The sequence below is a fragment of the Eulemur rufifrons genome, chromosome 19, assembly GCF_041146395.1.
Source record: "Eulemur rufifrons isolate Redbay chromosome 19, OSU_ERuf_1, whole genome shotgun sequence".
Lineage (NCBI taxonomy): Eukaryota > Metazoa > Chordata > Mammalia > Primates > Lemuridae > Eulemur > Eulemur rufifrons.
In genome coordinates, this window is record NC_091001.1 from 103,930,506 (window position 1) to 103,955,058 (window position 24,553).

Below are 24,553 nucleotides of genomic sequence, written 5' to 3' on the forward strand. Positions count from 1 at the left end.
TCTCCCTCCCTGTACGTGCACCAGTGGAGAGCAAGCCCCTTTGGAATCTAATGGAAGCTGTAGACTCTCCCCAGAAAAATAAGCATCTGCATTCAACAGTACAACATCCTGCATGAGCTCTCGGCGGACCATGCGTTCTCTGAAGTCCCCACGCAGGGACCTTCTAGGGGTCTGGAGCCCTAGGTCTCCTTCTGTGCGGAAAAGAACACAGACTTTGGATTCACAGACTTTCAAAGTCAAATGTGACTCCATCTTTTATTCTCTTGCAGCCTTTGGAAAGTTGTTTAGCCATTTTGAGCCTCTTTTGTTCCCCCAATTGATGTGAAGATATAATAGTTACAGCTACCTGAAGGTTGCTGTAAGTTTCGAATGAAATAAAGTGTGTGAAAGCTGCCAGGCACACAGTGGGCACTCAATAAAACGCTGATGTTGTTATTTCTCCCATAGGTATGAATAATAACTATACTCACTCTGATTGGTACTTAACATGTACCAGGTACTTACTGTTTCTTTCACATTCAGTTAACATCTTTGAGCACTTACTGTTTATCAGGAATGTGTTATGTACTTTTAGATGGATGACATGGTTTCATTAAAGATGCGCTGTCTCCCTAAATAGAATGTGCATCACCTGAGCACTCAGGCATGGCTTCCCTCACTGTACCCTCTGCTCACAAGTACCTTGTGTATTGCGGGTGTACAAGGAGTGATTAATTCATTCTCTTAGGGCAGTTGTTAAGCATGGCATTTTTGTGGGAAAACCAAAAGAAGAAGAAGAAACTTGCTACTAAACTATTATGGGATTACCTTTTTCTGGGATAGGCATTGCTTTGTCCTTTTATTCTGGTAGGTCCCTGTCACTAAGAGAGTCGGTGTTGAGGAAAGTGAACCAGATCTCCTGGGACCAGAGTGGGCGGTGATCCCAAGTCCCCTTTTGTTTACAACACTGGCAAATCTTGCGTTAACCCTTTGCTCTTTGGCATTTTATTTCTTTTCAATAGAGGTATTAATATTTTATGAGCCACGTTGGGTTTTCTTCATTAGATATTTGTGTTTTCCTTAGACTTTATGCTGTATTTACGAAATGCAGTAAACAGAACACAACTGTTTGGTTAAAAATTAAAATCTTTGATGGTCACGTTGAGCATTTACTCAAAGAGTGGGCTTGCCATTAATATTTTCAAAAGCAATAGTTCATGCTTGGGAATTTTGCATTGAAAATGGGTATTTATATAGAACTGTCTGAAGACCCCAGTCTCTAATTATCACAGAATTATATAAGTATTGTTCTTTTGAAAATTTAGTTTTCTTTCATAAGAACTTATATTTTTTTCAATCAGCTTCTATGCTTAATTTTAAGTTTTCTAATGCCTAAAAAAATCCTCCCCCAGGTATATTTTGAATATGAAATAAGAAAATGTATCTAAAATACAGTGTTTTGCATGTAGAAAAATCTCTTTAACTATTAATACCCATAGGCATTTGCCTGATTATAACTCAATGTGAAAGAGATGTACATAAATGATCATGGATCTTGGGAGACCAAACCTGAAAGATAAAGAAAAATGCAAGTCATGTGATTCTGGAGATGTTGAGATGTTGCATACATTTATTTGATGTCCTGCCTATCTGAAACCATAAGATGAGTTGTAATGTTGAATAATTATAGCTAATATTTGCACAGCATTTTATAGTATACACAGTGCTTTCACACTCATTCAGTTAGTCATTGCAAGAGTTCCATGCAGAAGATGCTGTAATGTTACCGTTTTGCAGATAAGGAACCCCAGACTCACAGTTACAATGACTTGCTCTAGAATAACGGGGCAGTTAGATGGTGCCTTACATTTGTGAGGCTCTTTCAAACACTTTTCTCTATGATCTTATTCATTTACTACTTATACTATGCATCTTTTGAAAGCATCAGTTGACCATATTGTTATTTTGACCTCTACTCTGTGCTTCAGATTCTCAAAACTGTCTTAATTTTTATAAGTCAGTCCTAGCTTGCAATGCCATGGGAAAATAGGCCCAGCTAGGAGCTGAAGCCATCATGCCCAGGACCCAGTGACCCACCCACCTTCACTTTGGTGGAGAAGGAGCAGAGTCGTGGAAAATCCAGGCATGGAAAACTGGTGCCTTTAAGAATCAGAGTTCGCCCAGAGTGGTCATGGATGCAAGGAGGATGGCCTTCCAGTGCCATTTTTCAAAGCAGAGAACATCCTAAGTAAGGGACTCAGAGAGTCTATTTCTGGGGCCCCATCCCTTCACAACTACATATCCAACTGGTGTGTCCTTTCCTGTCTCTTCTGGTAGCCAAGACCTTGTACAAGTTGAGTATCTTATATCCAAAATGCTTCGGACCAGAAGTGTTTCAGATTTCAGATTTTTTTCAGATTTTGGAATATTTGCATTATATTTAGTGGTTAAGCATCCCAAATCCAAAAACCTTTGCATGCACTTCTTTGAGTGGCATATTCATGCTCAAAAAGTTTGAGATTTTGGAGCATTTCAGATTTCAGGTTTTGGGATTTGGAGTACTCGACCTGTACTCTCTGTCCTTGCCCTGCCCCTACCTTGTTCTCCCTGCACGAAGGAATTTAGATGTTGGAACCATCACATGCACCAGTGGAGCTACATCATGTCCCAGGAGGACTTCACTTTAGAAATGACCTCTGAATATGCCGAGGAAGTCTGTGTGTGTGTGTGTGTGTGTGTATGTGTGTAAATTAAGCTTAAACTTTACAATATAAATAATATACTAGTTTTAAATAATGAACTCTACAAATAATAATGCTCTACAAATTACTGCTTGAACTGTTTTATGCCTGGAATACCTGTTATCATCCTCCTTTATGGATTCTATTTCTAATATTTTAGTATTTTTGCATCTGTGTTTTTTGATATACTTCTCTTCTTCAAATCATTCTCCTTCTTCCCTTTTATTGTCAGAAAGACCTTTCCTATGCCCTGAACTTACATAAGCAGCTTCCTTACCTATGGAAAGTGCCAAGAATTAACATCATTTTAAGAGACTCAAGTTAAGGTCCTCTGAGTTAAGGCTCAGAGCTCCCGCTGGATTGACATGGCCCTATGATATAAGCTCCCACACTATAGGGAAAAGTGGCAAGTAGCTGGCATCCGATGAGACAGGCGTGGCAGCTACATTAGGCATGCAGCCATGGAATTCCTGAGTAGAATGTGGAAACCAGAGTTCCCAGCTTTCCAGAGGACACGCCCAGCCAGGCTGCCCTGCCACCCGTTTCACTGTGAAGCCACTGCTTTGCCCACGGGAGCTCTGAGACTCAGCTCGTCCTCAGATGTGACTTCCTCTGCGGAGCATCCTCTCCTCTTAGCCAGGGAAGGTTTTCCTTTGTATTCACTCTCTCAGCCATGTTTCCTTTTTCCTTTTTATTTTCTGAACACCAAATTTTGAAAGGGACCGTTTTTTTCTCCTTCGCTTTGGCATCCAGAAGCTCAGCTCCACACCGATGCGCCGTCTCTGGCCTGGGTGGCCTGTAACTCCTGCACTTCTTGCCTGTCTACTGTGGTCTTGCTGTTCTATTCCCCCCACTTCCATTATGTATTTGCATTCTCTAGTAGTGTATAATAACTTATCTGACATTCTTTTATTGAATGAGATAAAATAATAAAAGATAATCTCTATTAATTAGCTAAGCCATCTCACAAGTACTATGGTACATGGCAATTTGTTTTGTGTTCGTTTAGGAGCTGCTTGAAAAGATTGGAGAGTCTGTGTCTTGAAGAATATGGGTGAAGGACCTTTCCAAGTGGAACTCTGGGTCCAGTTAAAAATAACCATGATCTCTATTTGGTGGCCTTCTGTGCGATGATGTACCAAGTCACTTTGCAGACTTCCCTAGACCAGAAGATACTCCCATAATTTTTATTGACCTTGGAGAAGGCTTTCAAGTTTTTCTGCCATGAAGAAGATGAGATTAAATATCTCTGTACTAATTCAGGGAGGCTGTATTGAGTTTGAAACACATTTTCTAGGTTCCATAGGACTAGACTTGAACTCTAATACTGTCATTACACATGATGTCCCATAGTCATTATTCCAGATGTTCCTGTTTGAGAAGTGACTTATCTAGAATCCTGCAAGTTCCAAGTAGTGGACCTTGGTTGGTGTTAGAATGATGTTCCAAAATACTTGACCATATCAGCCAGCAGACTCAGATAACCTTTTGAAGAGATCACATTCTACAGCTAATATTTGGATGTATTTCCATGTACATTTATTTTAGTTTGTTATGAATTTCAAAGGCTTGGCATGTTTTTCACCCAGGTACTCTGTCAGTAAAATCACATACAAGACAGAATTTTAGGAGGAGGCTGAATCCATGCGGGTCTCTTGTGACACATTCATAGCACAAAACTGTGGAAATTAAGAATATTTAACTTCCAGTAAGGCACTTTTTATGAGAGTCAGGGCCACTATTAAACAGTAAAATCATCTGCCTACAAGATGTGCCTCCAGGTCTCAGCTGGACCAGTTCATCTGGCTGGAAACAGATTCTTTCCTAGAGACCCAGGAGGGTCTGTGGGTGCTGCCCAGTGGCAGGGGCCGACTATACCATGTCCAAGAGGTTTAATTTGGCAGAACATACCTCAAACAGGGCTTTGCTCAAAAATATCTTTTATCTTAAAAGGAAATATACATAAAGGCAGGGAAGAAAAGGAAAAATGACAAAAGGGACAGAGAAGATTCTTTTGGAAGAGAAAATATGGTGTTTGTCCCCCATTTGTGTGTGTGTGCGTGTCTAAAAATATTCATATACCTCAAGGTGGGACATGTCTAAGAAGTATCTAGTCCAATCTTCTGCCCAACACATAACTCATTTTTATAACATTGTTAAGTGCTGATATAGCATATTTCTACTTTGACATCACCAGTGAGAGAAAGCTCATTAAGTCACAAGGAAAACCACTCAATATTCAGACAACTCCAGTGGTTAGAAAATTCTTCCTTGTTATTTCTCCATTGGTCTTAGTTATCTTTCCCAGAGCCACATACAGCCTATCTAATCCATCTTCCAAAAGCTAATCCTAATTGAGTATTTGAAGGCTGCCAGGATAATCATGATGACGATGATGGTGGTGGTAGCTGTCACCACCATCATCAACAGTAAGAGCACGTAACATTTCTTGACACTTCCGGTAAGTGCTGCGGTAAGCATTTTACATTTTTATCTCATTCATTCTCACAACTTGATTAAACAGATACTTTTTAGAAGTTCATTTTACAGGTGAGGAAACTGAGGCTTACAGAGATGAAGTTGCTTGTCCTGGATAACAGGTAGCAGGAAACAGCTGGGATTAGACGCAGGCATTCTGCTGTGGGATAGACTCCTTAAGCAGTCTCTTCTCTGGTTTTCCATTAGTGAGTTATATCATGAGCATATCTGCCAATGTAGGAGTGTCTTCTCAGCGCAGGATTCGGAGACCAGATTCCGCCACTTGCTACATACTCTCGTGCACAGAGTCATCCTTGTTCTCTCACCACATCTTTCTTAGAGTAGTATATTTTTAAAAACTCAATGTATCAACATAAAAACTGTTGGAAGCTCTATGCATAGAGAATTACAGCCCTGCAGTTCCCTTGCACTGGTCCAGTGACTTTTCAAATTGGTCCTTCACAAGCCGAGGTACCTGAGTCACAAGAGTTCATGTATAACAGACTTAGAGGAATGCCTTCCCAAAAGCACAGTGCCCGACATCTAATTGCTGTTCCATAAGCACATATTGAATGAATTAGTAGATGAGTGACTTCTCTAAGAAGATAGTTTAATGTCTAGAGCTGAGAGCAGTAGAAATTTTGCTGTTTACTTAAAAAAAAATCTACATTTTAGCTACTCTTTTTTTTTTAGGTTGAGACTACAAATATGTAACTAATTTATATTTCTCTTTGATTTGACTCACCTTTGCAAATAAATGTCTTAGGCTGCAGTTTCATTGAGAGTAACTTTTTGGATATTATGCCTTTTCATTTTTATGCTTCATCAACTACTCAATCTCATTACCACTGAAATGCTAAATTAGAAGAGCCTCTAACTTGCCTGTGAGCCAGACCTCTGAAAAATTGGTCGTCCTATACATGTTAAAAGGAGTCCCTGCAACTGTAAATGTGTGTTGTCTAAACTCTCTTCCTCATGAGCTTTTAGAAACTTACCTTTCTGGACAGATATTTTAATAATGCCCACTGTGTTGTCTTTGTTTATTGGCATTATATGTTCCACGTCAATGGAAAGCTTACACACTTTCATCGTTGTCATACTTTGTATGGTTTAGGTGAGATGTCCCTAGGTTTTAGAGACCCAGTGCCTCAAGGATATTAATCTGCCACAAATTCAGAAATGAGTTGCAGTGTTATTACTCATCCTCTGGGATGGAGATGCTTTCTTTCTGGTCTTCAGAGGTAGCTATATGGATTCCAGTGGTTTCATGTAAGTCTATTTTTTATATTGCTAATGACATTTGGTTTTGTGTTGTCTTTCCTAGGTTTGCTGGGATGGGAAACCTGCTCAAAGTCCTTACCAGAGAAATTGAAAACTATCCACATTTTTTCCTGGATTTTGAAAGTAAGTGCCAAAAATTATAACATAATAATGGAAACTTTTCACATTCTTTATGGCTTATTGATAAGGAAGTTCTAAAGATTTTATATGATACTTAAACCGTATCCAAATGCCACTGTGCATTTCTTTCTGAGATTATTTCTAATGTCATTTTCTTTCTTTATTTTTTCTATTGTTTTAGAAACATAATGGAACATCTTTTTAATGTATTTGTGATTTTCTTTGATTTTAGAAGTGATCAGCTTTTGTAGGCCTAGCATAAATCATTGTGTATTTTTCCTAAAAACTTTCATGAATTATTGTTTCATATTCCAAATGAAACTAGTAAGCACAGTAATTTATGCAGATTAATATAAAACAAATATCACTATATATGAAAGAAAAATGATTAATAACAGAAATAAGGCTTACAGATTTTTTTTTAGTCATTTCCATTTCTTCTATATATATTATTTAACTGTATGAACCATTTTAGGATTTTGAGATATACCCCTGTTATCCAAAATGTTATGTTTCTTTTATCAAAAACTGTAATATTTTTTTTCAGGTAAAATTGCTTTGGAATCATGACTGAATAAGCCCAAAAATTGTTTCTTATTTATTGATTAAATATATTTACAAATCAGTGGTACATTCATGTCTAATCAAACTAAGCTTATGTTTCCACCTTCACTTTTGTATTTCCGTTTTTTATTATTAACATAATTGCACAAAGCAAGCACAGTTAAATGCCCTTTTCCCCAGTATTCACCATCTGTTGCACCCTTTAATCTGCTTTCAACTTTAATTTTCCAAGTATTTTACCTATATTAAAAATAATAGTTAGAACTTCGTTACATATAGATTAAACCTTCTAACAGATTTGCTAAGTAAATCCTAGAAGACCCTTCCAAGATGCACCAGACTGAAAGGTGAAAGTTCCCTAGGTGTATCTTTTTAGTGTCCTAGGTGTGTTTAAAATAGCTACTTGAAAAATAAAGGTGTCCCCAAGGCTCATATGTTCTGAAAAAGATTTACTCTAGATTATGTTCAATGAAAGATGCCTCACTTTGGATTTAACTCAGTGGGCTATGTTGTTGTTGCTACTGCTGCTGTTTGGCTTGGCTTGCTTTGGTTTGGTAAGGGGTGCAGCTATAGCCAGATTGATTTGATATTTTAAAAGAAATGGGCTTTTTTACTGGTTTAACTTTTGCTACTCCTCTAAAATATACATATATATGTGTGTGTGTATATATATGTATGTGTGTGCATATATAGTTGTTTTTAAAAGAATGATTTATTAATAACTTTAAAAGTTTTTTACAAAATAAATTGTCTATAGTGGTAAACCATTATTTTACTATTTACATTTTTCATTGCTCCCTTCCATTTCTTGTCTCATGCATTTTACATTGTTGCATTCAGCACGTACAAAGGCCAAAATAGTGGTAAAATATCCCACTCATTCACAAGTGTGGGGGGATGTAAGCACCTAAGAGAGTTCCATGCTTGTTCCTTCTGGGAACGCTGAATCCCATACATACCTGTGCGTGCTCACAGGTGCCTCCCAGAGTTCAGGGAGTCCACTTGCCTATTAAGCAAGCTGTTCTTGGATACTTGGCTTTCCATGCTTCCACAAAGACCAGTGTTGAGTTCTTGGTCAGGTCTAATCTTAAAAAGCCTTTAAAGTGATAAAAGTAAAATTTGCAGGGATTTAAAACAGTAGTTTTCAACTGGTGTTCTCCGGGGTTCCAGATGTCTGAGGCTATGCCTTGGGATCCATCCCCCACCACTATGGCAGTCAGGGATGGGTGGAAAGGGGCCTCTATTCCTTTCCCCTTGTGACCAAAGCATTCTGGCCTGCTCAGTCTTATACTTTGGACATTTTCTTAACATTTTATTTAAAGAAAGGTCATGGTGGCTAAATAAAGCACTTAGAAATCTTGAATTGTGATGATAGTTTATGGTATAAAAATTTCATTGGTCGATATATTATAATTTCTTCTCCAGGAGGAAGTGAGGACTGAATTCCCATATCTGATGGCTCATTACTAGGGCTAGAGCTGTAATATTTAAGGAAAACACAAAACCATAAATTTATAAAAACTGCCAGGTATGGTGGCTCACGTCTGTAATCCAAGAAACTCAGGAAGCAGAGGCAGCAAGATCACTTGAGTGCAAAAGTTCAAGACCAGCCTGGGCAACATAGTGAGAGCCCATCTCTAAAAAAATTTTTTTAAAAAATCAGCGAGGTGTGGTGGCATGTGCCCATAGTCCCAGCTACTGGGGAGGCTAAGGCAGGAGAATTGCTTGAGCCCAGGAGTGTGAGGTTGCAGTGAGCTGTGATCACACCACCACTGCACTCCAGCCTGGGACTCTATCTCTAAATAAATAAATAAATTCAAATAAATAAATAAAAATGTATAAAATCGTGTTTATTTCCTCATTGATTCTAAGGAGACGATCACCTTTATTCTGCTGAGACTCTGAGAAGGTAAATAATTGGGTTGACGTCACACAGGAGTGACCAGGGAACACAGCTGTCTTTGGCTGTCCTCATCCTGCTGCTTTGCTTCCCTGAAGGGCTCAGCACCAGCGGACTCCTAGAGGGGCCACAGCTATCATTCTATCCCTGAGTAGAGAGGGACATCTTAGTTGTCCACAGACTAAGTCATCTCATAGAAAAGAATTGATTTTGATTTCTTGATCCTGAAAACCCTGTTTCCTAAAGTGGTTTTCAAGAAACATTGCTGATGGGCTGGAAGGATCGGCAAGGTGGGCGGCTGTCATGACCTCTCCATGCACCTGCAGATTTCAGCTCCATCCAGTAAGGCTACGTTGAGTAGGGTCACAACCGTACACGTAAGCCACGCGACATCAGGGATGCAGAGCTAAATGAGAGCAGTCACGGCCTGATGAAGACCCAGGCTAGAGTGGAGGACAATACAGGCACATAGTCCAAGATGAAATAGAACAGATGACTCCAGGGAGGCACAGTGTGGCATGGGAGTGGAGAAGGAAAAAGTGTACACCTAGTTTCTTGAAATGGAAGACTACTGAAAGAATCAGAGAAGTCTTCTTGCAAGAGGTGGCATTTGGAATAGGCTTTAAAGAATGAGTAGTTTTTCTACAGCACAGATGGGGAGAGTTTTCCAACAGATGGCAACAGTATAATTAAAAGCAGAGACTGGAATAGGAAGGGCATGTCTGAAGAACATAAGAGGTTTGATTTAGACAGAGCACCAAATGCTTGTTGGAGAGAAACGGGGACTGACATGGAAGCCTGGCTTGGGTCAGGCAGTTACAGGTATGGCTGCCAGGCTGAGAAGCTCGGGGCTGGATGTCCGCAATCAGGGCTCATCTCCAAAGAGAGTCGCCGACATCCCTGAGGGAAAGCTGGAGGGCAGACAGAGCTGAGCAGATGGGAGCGAGAGGCGTGCTTATGCTCAAAGTGAGCTTGAGCAGCCAGAGGATCCAGGAGAGAGGCCACACTGGACAGGAAGAAGGACGCCTTACTAGACCGAGATTCCTGAAGGCAGGGCGTGAGCTCCACTCACTTTGCTGATGCAGCATTTAGCCCATGTAGAGCGGGGAGCATTGAGCACCCAATGAACTTCAGTAACAGATGCTGGTCACTTGAGGGCACAGAGTGGAGCAGGCTAAATCCAGGCAGTCAGGAGAGCACAGGCGCTCAAGGAGGAGGGAGTGTAGATGGATTCAGTGCTGCACAGCACTCAGGAAGGGTAAGGCTTGAAAGGGGGCAGTGAGCTGCCTAATCACAGTTGGCCACAGGGAGGACAGACTCAAGATTTGTTGCTTTGCGTGCAGAGGCTGGAGTGTGAAGAGTTAAGGAGGAAGGGGTGGAGGGAGGAAGAAAAGCTGAACAGCGTGTAGTAACAGCGTAAATGAATTTGGCACCTCTACTTTGAGTGCTGAATATTCTTTTTGAAGTTGGTGATGGGATATAATTGAACTGAGTCAAATAGATATAATTAAGCCAGGTCAAAACATAATACAAAAGTAGACACATCTGTCCTTAGGTTTTGCTGTTGCATAGATCTGATTGAAATTCTTGTCTGGCCTTTGCAGCAAGTTCTACACCTTATGCTCACATTTCTCCACAACCACTTAACACCTTTTTTTCATTGTTGTTTTTCTTCCCTCTGCTTTTTTCTTTTTCTCACTCTACGGCCTCACCATGTCTCCATTTCCTCTTTGGAGGCTGGGAGACAGGGGAGGAATGACAGATTATCGCAGGTCCCTGACCTTTCATGAGTGATGGTTGTAGGGACAGCGTAAGGAAGCAGACTGCCTGGAGCTCTGTCCAGGACTGCGTGGTCAGATCCACCGTATGGCACCCAACGTGAGCAGCAGGCATTCGTCTTCCTGAGAAGTTTAGTAGTTCTCATGATTCCCAGATGGAAATGATCATTTAAAACACCTAGAGAAACTTCTTTTTATGTAGCTACCTGAGCCTCACCCAAAAATTCTGATTCAGTGGTTTACTCCCAAGAATCTGCTTTTCCACACATTTCCAGGTACTTCCAATGATCAGCCAGTTTGGGAACCTTTAACTAACCCATCCAAGTGAGGCACTAGCTCACCCCAGTGTTTAGGACAGGGAGCTAAGCCGTGCAGTTTTTTTGAGTTCCAAGACCCAAAGCTTGGAGTGGGAGGTCTTCAAGATAGATAGAAATTCAAGTAGACTAAAACCTATGCTAGAGTACCTTGTTTCAAAGAAATTCTTCTTTAAGTCTGTTATCCACCGTGATTTGATTTTTGTGAGAGGTGAAAGCTGTGGGTCCTGTTTCAGTCTTCTACATTTGGCTAACCAATTCTCCCAGCACCATTTATTGCATAGGGATTCTTGTCCCCAGAGTATGTTTTTGTCTGCTTTGTCAAAGATTAGGTGTCTATATAAGGATGGTTTTATTAGGTGTGAAACGATTAGAACTCTAGAAGAAAATGTAGGAAAGACTCTTACAGACATTGGCCTAGGCAAAGAATTTATGAGGAAGACCCCTAAGGCAACCACAGCAACAACAAAAATAAATGAATGGGACCTGATTAAATTAAAAAGCTTCTGCACAGCCAAAGAAACAGTCATGTGAATAAACAGACCACCTACAGATGGGAAAAAAATTTCACATACTACACATCAGATAAGGGACTGATAACAAGAATCTATTTAGAACTCAGGAAAATCAGCAAGAAAAAATCAAACAACCCTATCAAGAAGTGGGCAAACGACATGAATAGAAATTTTTCAAAAGAAGATATAAGAATGGCTAACAAACATATGAAAAAATGCTCAACATCCCTAATCATCAGAGAAATGCAAATCAAAACCACAATGAGATATCACTTAACCCCAGTGAGAATGGCCTTTATCAAAAAGTCCTAAAACAACACATGTTGGCGTGGATGCGGAGAGACAGGAACACTAATACACTGCTGGTGGGACTGCAAACTAGTGCAACCCCTGTGGAAAACATTATGGAGATACCTTAAACAGATTCAAATAGACCTGCCATTCGATCTAGCAATCCCATTATTGGGCATCTACGCAAAAGAATATAAGTCATTCTGTGACAAAGACACCTGTACCCGAATGTTTATAGCAGCACAATTCACAATCGCAAAGATGTGGAAACAACCCAAATGCCCATCAATTCAGGATTGGATTAGTAAATTATGGTATATGTATGCCATGGAGTATTACTCAGCTATAAGAAATAACAGTGATACGACATCTCTTTGGTTCTCCTGGAGAGAGTTGGAACCCATTATATTAAGTGAAGTATCCCAAGAATGGGAAAACAAGCATCACATGTACTCACCAGAAAATTGGTTTCCCTGATCATCACCTAAATTCACATCTGGGAATGATACCAATCGGATATCAGACTGAGGTGGGGGGTGGGGGGAGGGGATGGGTGTATGCCTACATGATGAGTGCATTGTGCACCGTTTGGGGAATGGTCACGCTTGAAGGTGCTGACTCGGGGAGGGGAGGTGTGCGAGGAGGGGATGGGTATATACCTACATGATGAGTGCAATGCACACTGTCTGGGGAATGGACACGCCTGGAGCTCTGACTTGGGGGGAAAGGCGGTACATGGACAACGTATGTAACCTGAACTTTTGTATCCCCCATAATAAGCTGAAATAAAAAAAAAAAGTAAAAAAAACCAAAAAACAAAGAAATTCTTCTTTTTTTCGATCAGCAAACAATTTGACCTATTAATGGTTCATTTGGGATCTGAGTAGACATTCCTCCCAAGAAGATAAACAAATGGCCAGTAAACACATGAAAAGATGATCACTATCATTAGTCATGAGGAAAATACAGATTAAAACCACAATGAGATAGCATTTTACACCCACTAGGATTGTTCTAATCAAAAAGGGAGATAATAAAAAGTGTTGGTGAGGATGTGAATGTAAAATGGTACATATGCTTTGAAAAACAGTCTGGAAATTCCTCACAAGGTTATACATAAAGTTACTATATGACCTAGCTATTCCACTCCTAGGTTTATACCCAAAAGAAATGAAAATACATGTCCACACAAAAACTTAACACATGAACGTTCATAGCAGCGTGATTCATAATAGCTGTAAAGTGGGAACAACCCAAATACCCATCATCTAATGGATGGGCAAATAAAATGTGGTATATCCCTTCAATGGGATGTTATTGAGCAATGAAAAATGAAGTACTGATATAAACCTTGAAATCACTGTGCTAAGTGAAAGAAGCCAGTCACAAAGACTACCTACTGTATGATTCCATGTATGTAAAATGTCTAGAATAGGCAAATCTGTAGAACCAGAAAGTAGATTAGTTGTTGTCTAGGCCTGGGAGGTGGGGAGAGTGTTGGAGAGAAATGGGGAGTGGCAGTTAGTAACGGGTACAAGGTCTTTTTTTTTTGCTGGGGGGTAGGGGGAACAGTAATGAAAATATTCTAAAACTATTGTGGTGATGGTTACCTAGCACTGGGAATATATTAAAAACCATGGAATTATACATTTTAAATCGATGAATTGTATAGTATATGAATTAAATCTCAACAAAGCTCTTATTAAAAAAATAAAAAAGATTCCTTTGGAGGATCCAATTCTTTTTTCTTCTGGGTAATGCTGACACTATTCTATTTGCCCAGAATATACCATTTCTCTTCTTTGCCTGATTACACCACTTTTTAAAATTTACTTTTATTGAGACATAATGTACCTGCACTAAAATGCAAGTGCACGTTGCAATCAGTTTTGACAAATGCCACATTCTGTCAAGACACAGGATATTTGTGTCACTCCAGAAAGTTTCATCATGCCACTTCCCCCGGTCAGTCTACCCTCCACTCCCCTGAAACCACTACTGATAGATCCAATTGATACCTCAGAAGATTAATTTAGCTAATCTATAAGGTATTGAACTTGATGTAAATGGAATCATACAGTATATTTTTTGTATCTTTTTTATCACCCAATATAACGTTTTTGAGATTTGACCATGTCATTACATGTATCAATAGTTTGTTCCTTTTTTGTTGCTGAATGCTGTTTTCTCAAAATAGCAAGTAATAGGGTTTTTTGGTCTGATCAGGATTGAAACCAGTTCATACAATATATTTGATTGGTTTTTCTTTATTCTTTTTTTTAATTGTTGTAAGAACATTTATCGTGAGGTCTACCATCTTTTCTTATCTTTAAGTGTACAATGCAGTATTTTTAACTGTAGGCACATTGGTGTATAGTAGATCTCTATAACTTGTTCATCTTGCGTAACTGAAACATCATACCCCTTGACTGGCAAATCCCCATTTCCCCCTCCCCCAAACTCCATGCTACTCTCTGCTTCTCTGAGTTTGACTTTTTTAGATACTTTATATAAGTGGAATGATGAAGTCTGTGTCCTTCTGTGACTGGTTTATTTCACTTAGCGTAATACTCTCAAGGGTTATCCCTGTTGTCACATACAGCAAGATTTCCTTTTTATAAGACTAAATATTCCATTGTGTGTATATACTACATTTTGTCTGTTCATTTTAAATAGAAACAGAACTCCTGACTATAATACTTTTGGTTAAGTTTTTCAGGTTATCATGAAAGGTATTCTATGTGCCAGGCACTCTGCTTGTTGTGGTGTGAATAGCTCCAGAGCTAATAGTCTACTTAGGCTGACAGATGTGAAAACCACCATCTATAATGCAGTGGTGGTGACTAGACTCTAACAGAGTCACAGCCTGTGCTATAGGTTTCATAGGAGAGAATAACTGATTTGCTCTGTGATAAGATAGAAGAGATAGTTGGAGAAGGACCAGTCTGGAAAGACTTCAAAGAGAGAGTGATACAATAGCTTCAGTGATGCCATATTAAATGTCGTCTTTTCTGGGAAATCTTCTTAGCCTATATTGGTTGCTCTGGGGAAATGTCTATATATTCATTGCCATTTAGCTTTCACTGCATGGTGACTTTGCTTATATTATTGTATTAACATTATTGCTGATGGATTGTAACTTTAACTTGCCTTGAGGACATCAGGCTTATTTTATTAATTGCTTTATCTCCATGATCACCTGTGACTGTGGCAGGCATATATTACAAAAAGTGCCCAGTAAATATTTTCTGAATTGAATGATTATGTCCTCACCTTTCTAAGGTCCTTGAGGACAAGAACTGTATATTTGGTTCAGTATCTCCCAGAAGTGCCTAGAACTGCCATTGGCACATAATAGGCACTCACTAAATATGTTTGATTGATTTCTCTATTATCTCATAATCTTTTACTGTCTGTTTGCAAATCTGGATTTTGTCTTCCTCTTGTACCTTGATGGGCACTATTTTGGAAGTGTAGAATATCTGGTCAGTGTGTTAGAATTAACTACATGGAGAAGTCAGACTGTTAGCCCCAAGTACCATGTAATCATCCACTGTCTGAGATACTGTCAGGGATCAAGGTTTGCTAGTTTTCTTCTGCAAGTGTGTATTTGCCTCCTCACTAGTGTACTTCTCCCTGAGGATTTGAATGAGTGACAACTTATGCATATATTATTCTGTGTTTTGTCCAGTGTCCAGCATAGGGCTGGGCATAAAGTATAAGCCTAGAAAATTTGGTTTTGATTAATGCTAATTAAGTAATTATATACAGAATACGCCCTGCATTCCTTGGGCAGAAACAGCAACGGTAGGGATGGGTTCTTAGCACGGTGGAGAGGCCTGGAGGGAAGAGATATGGCACATAAATATATGAACATTAGAAGAACATGACCTCTTCTTCAAGGAGCATATACTTTTATTGGAGAGATAAGAGGGAAGCACCCTGCAGAAATAATAGTACAGGTAGTATGGAAGAAATCTGTCATAGAACAGAGAGCAGATGCTATGCCAGCCAGAAGTACAGGTTCTAGATCGTCCTGAAAAAAAAAAAAAACAAAAAAAAAAACGTTTCTTAGAAGATAGTAGCTGAAAAGTGGTTTTCTTATAAGACAAACCCACATTTATTAACATAATAGAAACATCAAGATCAATAATGGTCAGAGGGTGTTAAGAAGGAAATTCTAAAGTCTCCAAATCATTGTACTCTCAAAAAAGCTCTGAATATTTTGACCTGTTAGGACTATAGACTCCTCCTCTTTGAAACAAGGGGGTGGGGTCGATGAGCCTACCATCTGGGATTTGTTTTGGTTGTTGACTCAGGTCACTTCCTGCCACTCCTGATCTCTTCTTTGATCTGTCCTTCTCTGCATGGTGTCTTTAGCCTAAGATAACGTGAGCAGAAGACACAATCTATGTGGCGATGTCTTTGGTTTTGAAGGAAGTCCTGGCATTTCATCAGTAGGATGTATCATTAACTGTGTGCCCTAATGACTGTCGTCTAAACACTCAAGAAAGGTACAGCAACCCTCACATCTGCTAAGGCTGCTCAGAGGAGGCTAGATAATCTTGGAAGCGGGTGGGAATGTCAGAAAATATCAGATGTCCTTTGGTCTAGTATCCTCACTTGACAAAAGAAAAAACACAAAAAAACAGAACAGACCTGGGAAGCAGTTTTATATTAATATTTATGGCAATTCAGGGATTTGGTGACAATGATGCCTTTAATTTTTTACACTTTGGCCTTTTAAGTGCTTTTAATCTATGTCATCATCTTTGTTATGACCATAGAGATAGGGAGGAGACAAGCTATTCTTAGCTTCCCTCTCTTTTACCAAGAACGAGCCTGGGGCCCAGAGACGTAACTTGGCTTGCTCTCAGGTCTGATATTCAGCGGGTGGCAAAGCTGGCGGTAACGCCATCCTTGGAACGTCCCCACCACAGGGATCCCGTTGCAAGTGAATGAAATAGACAGCCCTTCAAGAACCTTGACCCTCCAGCTCTTTTCAGCCCTGGTGTGGTTGTTCCATAGGAAAGGGCTTTGGGCTCTGATGTGAGATGACTAATGTCCTGTGTGAATAAATATGTCAGGCTAGTCACACATATTTTCCAATGGACCTTTGCAATTTTATGCTGTTTCCATAAGCAGTTAATATTCTGCTATAAATAAATCATTACCATTTTCCATACCCAAATGTTAATAATAGGTAATTATTTACGTTTCTTAGTTTATCCTGAAGGGGAGAGGGATTGAAGGAGTGAGGAAGTGGGTGGAAAGAAGGGCATAGATTTAATTTATGGCTTTGGCAGATCCTTCTTGCTGGACCTTTCTTCAGTGTTTATGTAGCAGTCACTGGGGCACAGGGGTAGCTATATATCCTACCGATGATATGCCAGGGCTTCCTTCAAAAGCAAAAACATCTCCGCCTAACTTATGTCATCTCACATTATCTTAGGTTGATTTGATTCTCTGTCAAATTTTCCATACAGTCCTAAATAGGTTGTTAGGAAAGGGTAAGGGTGTTCCTGGTGCTTTTGAAGACAGGGTGAGTCCTTGGCTGATCTGCAAAGATAAGAACACTTTGATTTGAAGGCTCTTCTCCCATTTGAGGCTGTCAGTGCCCTGTGGTAAGTTCTCCAAAGACCTTCCTGATAAACACAGCCACTTTCCTCTCCATTAGCACAGTGGAATGCCAAGCATTTGCTTTAAATAAATATCGCAGTGCTCCACAAGGCAATCTTCCACCCTGCCTCTGGTGACACCAAAATGTCGGCAATTAATATTCACCATCACTAGCAAATGGAGCCCTAGGAGGAACAATATATTTTCTGCAAACAAAATTAATGCTATTTAACCATTTTAATTGATGAGAAGGTATTTTTTCTATTAAAAACTCTGAACACTTGGAATGTAGTGAGTTCTTGACAATAACTCGGTGTGTGCAAGGTCGCAGGGCACATGATACATTTTCATACTTTCTGCAATAGCAAGTTCAGAACAGAGCTTTAAATCATCGCCGGGATAATGGCCTGGATACACTTGTTCCAGGGCTTCTAGAAGTATTGGTTTCTGAAATTGCCTGTGTAAATCACCAGGATTTTTAACAGCTTCATTGTTAGACAGGAGTAACCCCAGCTTTATGTAACCATTCTCCTCCATCTCAATGAAATAATTGGCAATGATAGAAGTTTACAGTTACAATGTGGTTCTTGGAAGAAACATTCCTAAAGAATTTACTGGCTGCAAGTGGAAATAAAAACCATTTTCATCAGTAAGATTATTGGTGTGTGTATGTGCGTGCATATGTTTGTGCCTTTCTTTGACTAAAGGTCAATCTTTATGTTAAAAATAGAAAAGCAAAGCCCACAGTTCAGAGTTCCTGTTCACTCAACAAATGCTTTAAGGGGTTGCTGATAGGTTAAATATAGTAACCTTTTCAATCACTAATTCTTCAAGGTCCTATTCAAGATGTCTTTCTTTGACATCTGAAAACACAATAAATTTTAAAAACATGGTCACCGCTTGTATCTGAATATGGAGAATGCCAGAAGTGTAGACTCCAAGGCCTCTCAAAGGGATTTCCCAGAAGGCAAAACGGTAACAGCTCTAGGATTAAAAGAGTAAACGTAAGTGCAGTTTTTCACTGTGCCAGACTCAACAAATACCCTATTAGTGTGTTAACCACACTGAGGAGACATTGAGGCTATAGATGAATAATGGATGATTTAAAAACACAAATGTTAGGGAAGGTGTGAATAGCCAATTTTATTATAGGTGAATACATATATCTTTTTTTTATTCTTATTTTAGCATATTGTGGGGGTACAAAAGTTTAGGTTACATATATTGCCCTTGCCCCCTGCCCCCGAGTCAGAGCTTCAAACGTGTCCATCCCCTAGACAGTGCGCATCGCACTCATTATGTATGTATACACCCATCCCCTTCCCCACCCACATCTGCCTGACACCCAATCAGTGTTACTCCTAAATGTGCTCTAAGGTGATGATCAGTGAAACCAATTTGATAGTGAGTACATGTGGTGCTTATTTTTCCATTCTTGAGATACTTCACTTAGTAGAATGGGTTCCAACTCTTTCCAGGAAAATATAAGAGGTGCTATATTACCATTGTTTCTTATAGCTGAGTAGTACTCCATGGTATACATATACCACATTTTATTGATGGGCACTTGGGTTGTTTCCACATCTTTAGAATTGTGAATTGTGCTGCTATAAACATTCGAGTGCAGATGTCTTTTTTATAGAATGTCTTTTTTTCCTTTGGGTAAGTCTCTACCACCTGGCCAGTTTCCTCATTGATTCACTGATTCATCACGAGCTTATTGTATTGTGTGTCCCAACGGCTATCTCAAAAGATCTCAGAATTCAAAGACAGGCAGACAAACCATCACAAAACACAGTGTGAGAAGTATATTTATATTATCCTTTCAACTATTTATTCAGTGAATTTTTCTTGAGCACCTACTATGTGCCTGGCATTTTGTTAGACCCTGGAAATATAATGTCAGATGAAACAAACATGGCCAAAGTCCTACAGTCTAACAGATAAGATTCTCATTAATGAGTTCTGCCTGTCTGATCATTTAGCCAGGGGGTGAAAGTAGGATGAATCGTGGAATTTTCCATAGGGATTTGGACCAATTTTCAGTGTCACCTAGGGTTACACAGCCCTTTTCCCATTTGAAAAGAGAGACAGACAGATGGACAGACTAGAGTTTCTTCCAGCTGTCACTCTCCACCTTGGAGACTGACTTCACTTGTGATTTGAGTCCCCTGAGAGTCTTACGCACTTTGGCCCAGAAGGCAGGGACCGTGCTGGCAGCACCAAGGGCCTAATTATAGCTGGAAGAGGAAGTGACTTCAGTTCCATGACAGGGAAGGAGGAAGAAGTTGGACATCCAATAAGACCAACAAATTATGGAAGAAAATGAGCCAACGCGTTTTTAAGCCCAGATGAAAAAACTAATGATGGATTGGGTTTCTCCCACCCCACGCCACCACTGGTAAACCACGCAAGAAACATAGCTAATAGGACACGGGGAAATCAGCCAAAAGGAACAGCTCCCAGAGAGGGAGGCCGGGGACTGAGGGTCCTGACCACAGATCACCCCGGCTGGCAGGAGAGGTGTGCTGTGGGGCGCAAGGCATCCCTCCACCAGAGCCCCCCAGCTCTGCCTGCTCTGGGAGAGAAGAGACACCAGTCCCATGTTACCTGTCCCACTCCTTGTGGTCATGTAACTGTCCACATTCATTTGTACTAGAAAGTGTCCCTTTGTCTGGGATGGAGGGTGGAGCTTGCCTGTCTTGAGCCCCAGCACCATTTTGGGGCCACCTTAGCAGAAACTATCTTATCTCTGAAGCATTTAAGAACAGCCTCTATTTTAAAAACTGACTTGACATCTTTCTCCTTTTGTGTTTGAGTAAACATCAACAGGATTTGTTTATTTGTTTGTTTTTCCAGCTTTCCTCGTCTTGTCCATTTAGTTTTAATTCTGTTTTGTCTAAAACTTATCAAGTGGTGACTTGCTAAGCTGGAGCCAGGTGACCATCAAGATTAGAGGCTTCCTCTTCTGGCCTCCAGGTGCCTTCTCCTTTCATCTGCTGCTTTATAATTCTATTCAAATAGTCTTAACCCTCAGCATCCTGGTCACAGACTCTACGTTGCTCTTCTTCTTCTCCAAATAAATATTTCTTTGGGAAATTGTCTTTGTTTAACTTGTGATTTTTTGATACATTCATCAAAGGGGGAAAGAGTCAATGAGTGTTTGATTGTTATTTGTTTTCTAGGTTCTTTGCTTTGCATTTTTTTTTCTTTTGTTTTCTTTCCTGACACTTTTCTTACCTGGAAACTGCCAGCCTTAAGCTGGGATTCTGTTCCACTGAAACACTTTCTCCAGTTATAGCCGTCTTAAGTGTGTGGGTTCTTAAGTTTCTGTTGAAGACACCTGTATCACTTAGAGAAAAGTTGGGGGAGGCAGGAAAAGATAAATATAAAATGATTAATATTGTGAATAATATTGTACCTGAGAAAATGCTCCAAACGTTTGAGGGAAGCAGTGAATGGGTATGAAAAGATCAAGGAGTGCAGGGTGAGTATCCCTTACCCAAAATACTTGGCACCAGAACTGTTTTGGATTTTGGATTTTTCCAGATTTGTAAATATTTGTATTATTCTTACCGATTGAGCATATCCCAAATCCAAAAATCCAAAATCTGAAGTGCTCCAATGAGCATTTCTTTTGAGTGTCCTATCAGTGCTCAAGAACTTCCAGATTTTGGAGCTTTTTGGATTTGGGATGCTCAATCTGTAATAAGTTTCTTTTTCCCCACTCTCTCCCAGTAGACTGTCTTCCGGCCTGGCAGGTCCTTTCCTCTCCCGGGCCCAGCCGTGCTTTGTTCAGCTGCCAAGCCTTTTCCCATGCCGCACTTGCTTCTGCCTTCCATCCACCAGCTCACGTCCCATCCCTAAGGTTTAACTTCTCCACTCCTCCCAGACCACACTCATCTTCTTCTCTGACTCCTGACGCATGTGCGCTTCAGTGCCTCCTTAGCCCGTAGCTGAAATGGTCTGGTTCCTTGAAGATAGAATTTGCAAAGTTGCAAATTTTCTTGACAGCCTACAAGGGCCTGTGATATTCTTTTAATTTAAAGAGAATTACCATACATTGATGAATTTCACCATTCATTTCCTGAGAAATTCTACCCATTTCTTAGGTGTTAGGTCATCACGATGAGTAAACTAGTTTAGAAATCTCCGTGGGCTTCACTTCTCGAGTGTCCAGCTGTGGAGGGTGCAGCTGCAGCAAAGGGTGACCGAGCCACCCGCCTCAGCCCCTCCTTTGATCCCAGCCTTCCTGAACACCCGGTCAGCGCGGTCAGTGCCTCTCGTCCCCAACACTGGCCTTGTGCATTCTGTCTTTTATACCCCCAGAGTCACACCAGCAAATGACCACTCTTCTGTGAGATTAGCCCTTTGTACTCTCACAAAGATTCGTGAAAACTGGGATGTGATTGGAGGAGTGTTAGACCAGACTCTTTCCTCACCCCCATTGGCAAAGTCTGCTGAGAGCATTCAGTGCCTTAGGATTTGGATACTTCAAAACAGAGTTTTATGAGATGACATCTCCATGAGCCTTTGTTTTAGATGGAGCGATGAATTTTCTTACTAGCCCAGGCAACTAACCTGTTTTATAGGAACTGTGAGATAAATAAAACCCAGTTTTTACCACCTCTCTCCCTCCACCCACTAGCCCCCTTGGAATGCTCTTGGGTATAAGAGCACACATTGGCTCCAGGGATATAATCAAGTGAGAATTCACTGAAGAACTAAGGGGTGTTTCTGTGGCTGTTAGAACACTGTCTTCATTTATTTAAGCTTGAATGTGTCACTTGTTTTTGTGGATAATATGGTTAAGACCAAAGATAACAGAACAGGTGTCTTTAACATGAACTCCCTGCATGTCTTTGTGAAAACTTTTGTGCATGAGATCACGTTCAATGAGAAATCTCAGTGCTTTCTACACACCCCTGTGTTCATGAATGACATGCCTCTGTCAGGGCTCTGAAGGGTTAATTATCTAATTTTTCAGCATATATTTTTATATGGAAAGATGAGGGGAAGCTGTTTTCCCATCTATGATACTCAGAGTCACAGATTTTCAATCATAACAGAAATATTCAGTCACTTCTCCTATTAAAATCAGACCCATGTCGGTTACTTATTGAAATGATAATATTCTTGATATATTGGGTTAAATAAAATATAGTGCTGGAATTGTTTTTAAAAAGCAGATCCAATCCAGAGTGTTAGTTCTACAAGATGAAGAGTTTTGGAGATGGATGGTGATGATGGTTGTGCAACATTATGAATATTTAATACCACTGAACTGTATACTTAAAAATGGTTAAGATGGTAAATTTTATGTTACGCATATTTTACCACAATAGAAATGTTAATTTAAAAAAAAATAATAAAATGACAAAAAAGTAGACCCCAAAAGACAATGTTTATTCTTTCTATTACCCAGTACACTGCTTTACACATAGCAGGTGTACACAAAAATGTGTTCTACGTAAATAAATGAGTGTCTACAATAATTCCAACATGCTTGTTTTAATGTGTGTGGAAAGATCATTGACTATTTTGAACTGAGTTATGGGCAGAAGTTGTGTTAGTTTTCCCTTCCTAGCATCGTGGCAGTCTATTAGGTTAAAGAGTAGATACTGAACCTGTAGAAATACGGTGAGATTGTCCAGCAGTTAGAACTGAATGCTCATCCTCTTCCCAAACCTATTTGTAAACACCAACTCTCTGGATCTCTTGGTTTCTCTGCTGTGCAGATGCCCAGCCTACAGAAGGAGAGAGAGAAATCTGGAACCAGATCAGCGCTGTCCTTCAGGATTCTGAGAGCATCCTCGCAGATCTGCAGGCGTACAAAGGCGCAGGGCCGGAGATCCGAGACGTATGCCAATGAGAACACTGCACTGACAACACCCTGGGAGGAGGGAAAACCACACATGCACACACACAGCAAGATTAAGTAATAGTCCTAGTATTTCCTAGAGTACTAGGAAGAATAAGGAGGGTAATGTGCCCTTAAAAAAAATGTATGAGTGGTCCCTTTTGTTCTAGTGCATTACTCGGAGCACATAGCGCTGTAGATCATGTCAAGTATGAGTCATTTTCTTCTCAGACATACATTTGATATTATAGGACTCTCATTTGAACAATAGTGTGTCAGTATATGACTTCATTTAAGGGAAACATACATACGTAAAGTCTATGAACAACAGCTGAAATATGAATCAAGAAGTCTGGATTGACATGTGCTTTCCAACATTTTGTAATGATTTTGGCAAGTTCCACCAGTGACACACACAACAGCCAAAACCACCTTGCTTTCAGTAGACTGCAGGTCTGTCATCCTAAATGTCTGCTGAGATTTAAAAAAATAAATGAAAAAGAAAACAACCACCAAAACAAACAAAGAAAAATCATCAGGTTGATTTTTGAGACTTCACAATGCCTTAAAAGCAAGAAACTTCACGCTCCTTTTATTTGAAAGCATTAGTTTTGTGGAAATAACACACACACACATGCACACATGTACACACACAGACACACACACTAATGCTACTGCCCCCATCCTTCTGAAAAGATCACCACTACTGTCATCATCCTCAGGCTGCTAGAACCCAGATGAAACAGCATTTCTGAGAAAATAACAGTCTATTAAAAGGTGGTTTTTCTCCTTAGGGATCACCATTTAATTTAGGTAATTTAGGTAACATTACAGACCAGCAGGAATGCAATACACATTATAGAGAAAGGAAAATATCTACAGAATTGGCACTTCATAATGAGCACTAACTCCACTTTAGAAGAATCAAATGGTGATGGTGAGGGCTGAGTTTGTTCCAATCTAGAAGTGCATCTTTTTGTATTCGACATAACAGAAACAAGTAGGATGGCACAGGATCTAATCATAGAGCCATTTGCTTATGTTCAAGTGCTAAAATTTCCATTTGAAATGAGCATCTTGGGGGACGGTCCAATGAACTGATGTTGATTTAAA

General features: G+C 39.9%; 1 protein-coding gene across 1 annotated transcript in view; it reads left to right on the forward strand.

Moving 5' to 3' along the window:
- CYRIA (CYFIP related Rac1 interactor A) overlaps positions 1-24,553 on the forward strand; it is a 101,553-nt gene that overhangs the window by 63,445 nt on the left and 13,555 nt on the right. The window contains exons 3-4 of the mRNA XM_069494237.1: positions 6,523-6,602; positions 23,319-23,440. Of these exons, the coding sequence (XP_069350338.1) occupies positions 6,533-6,602; positions 23,319-23,440 (192 nt within the window). The 5' untranslated portion in view covers positions 6,523-6,532. The remainder of the gene's footprint in view (positions 1-6,522; positions 6,603-23,318; positions 23,441-24,553) is intronic.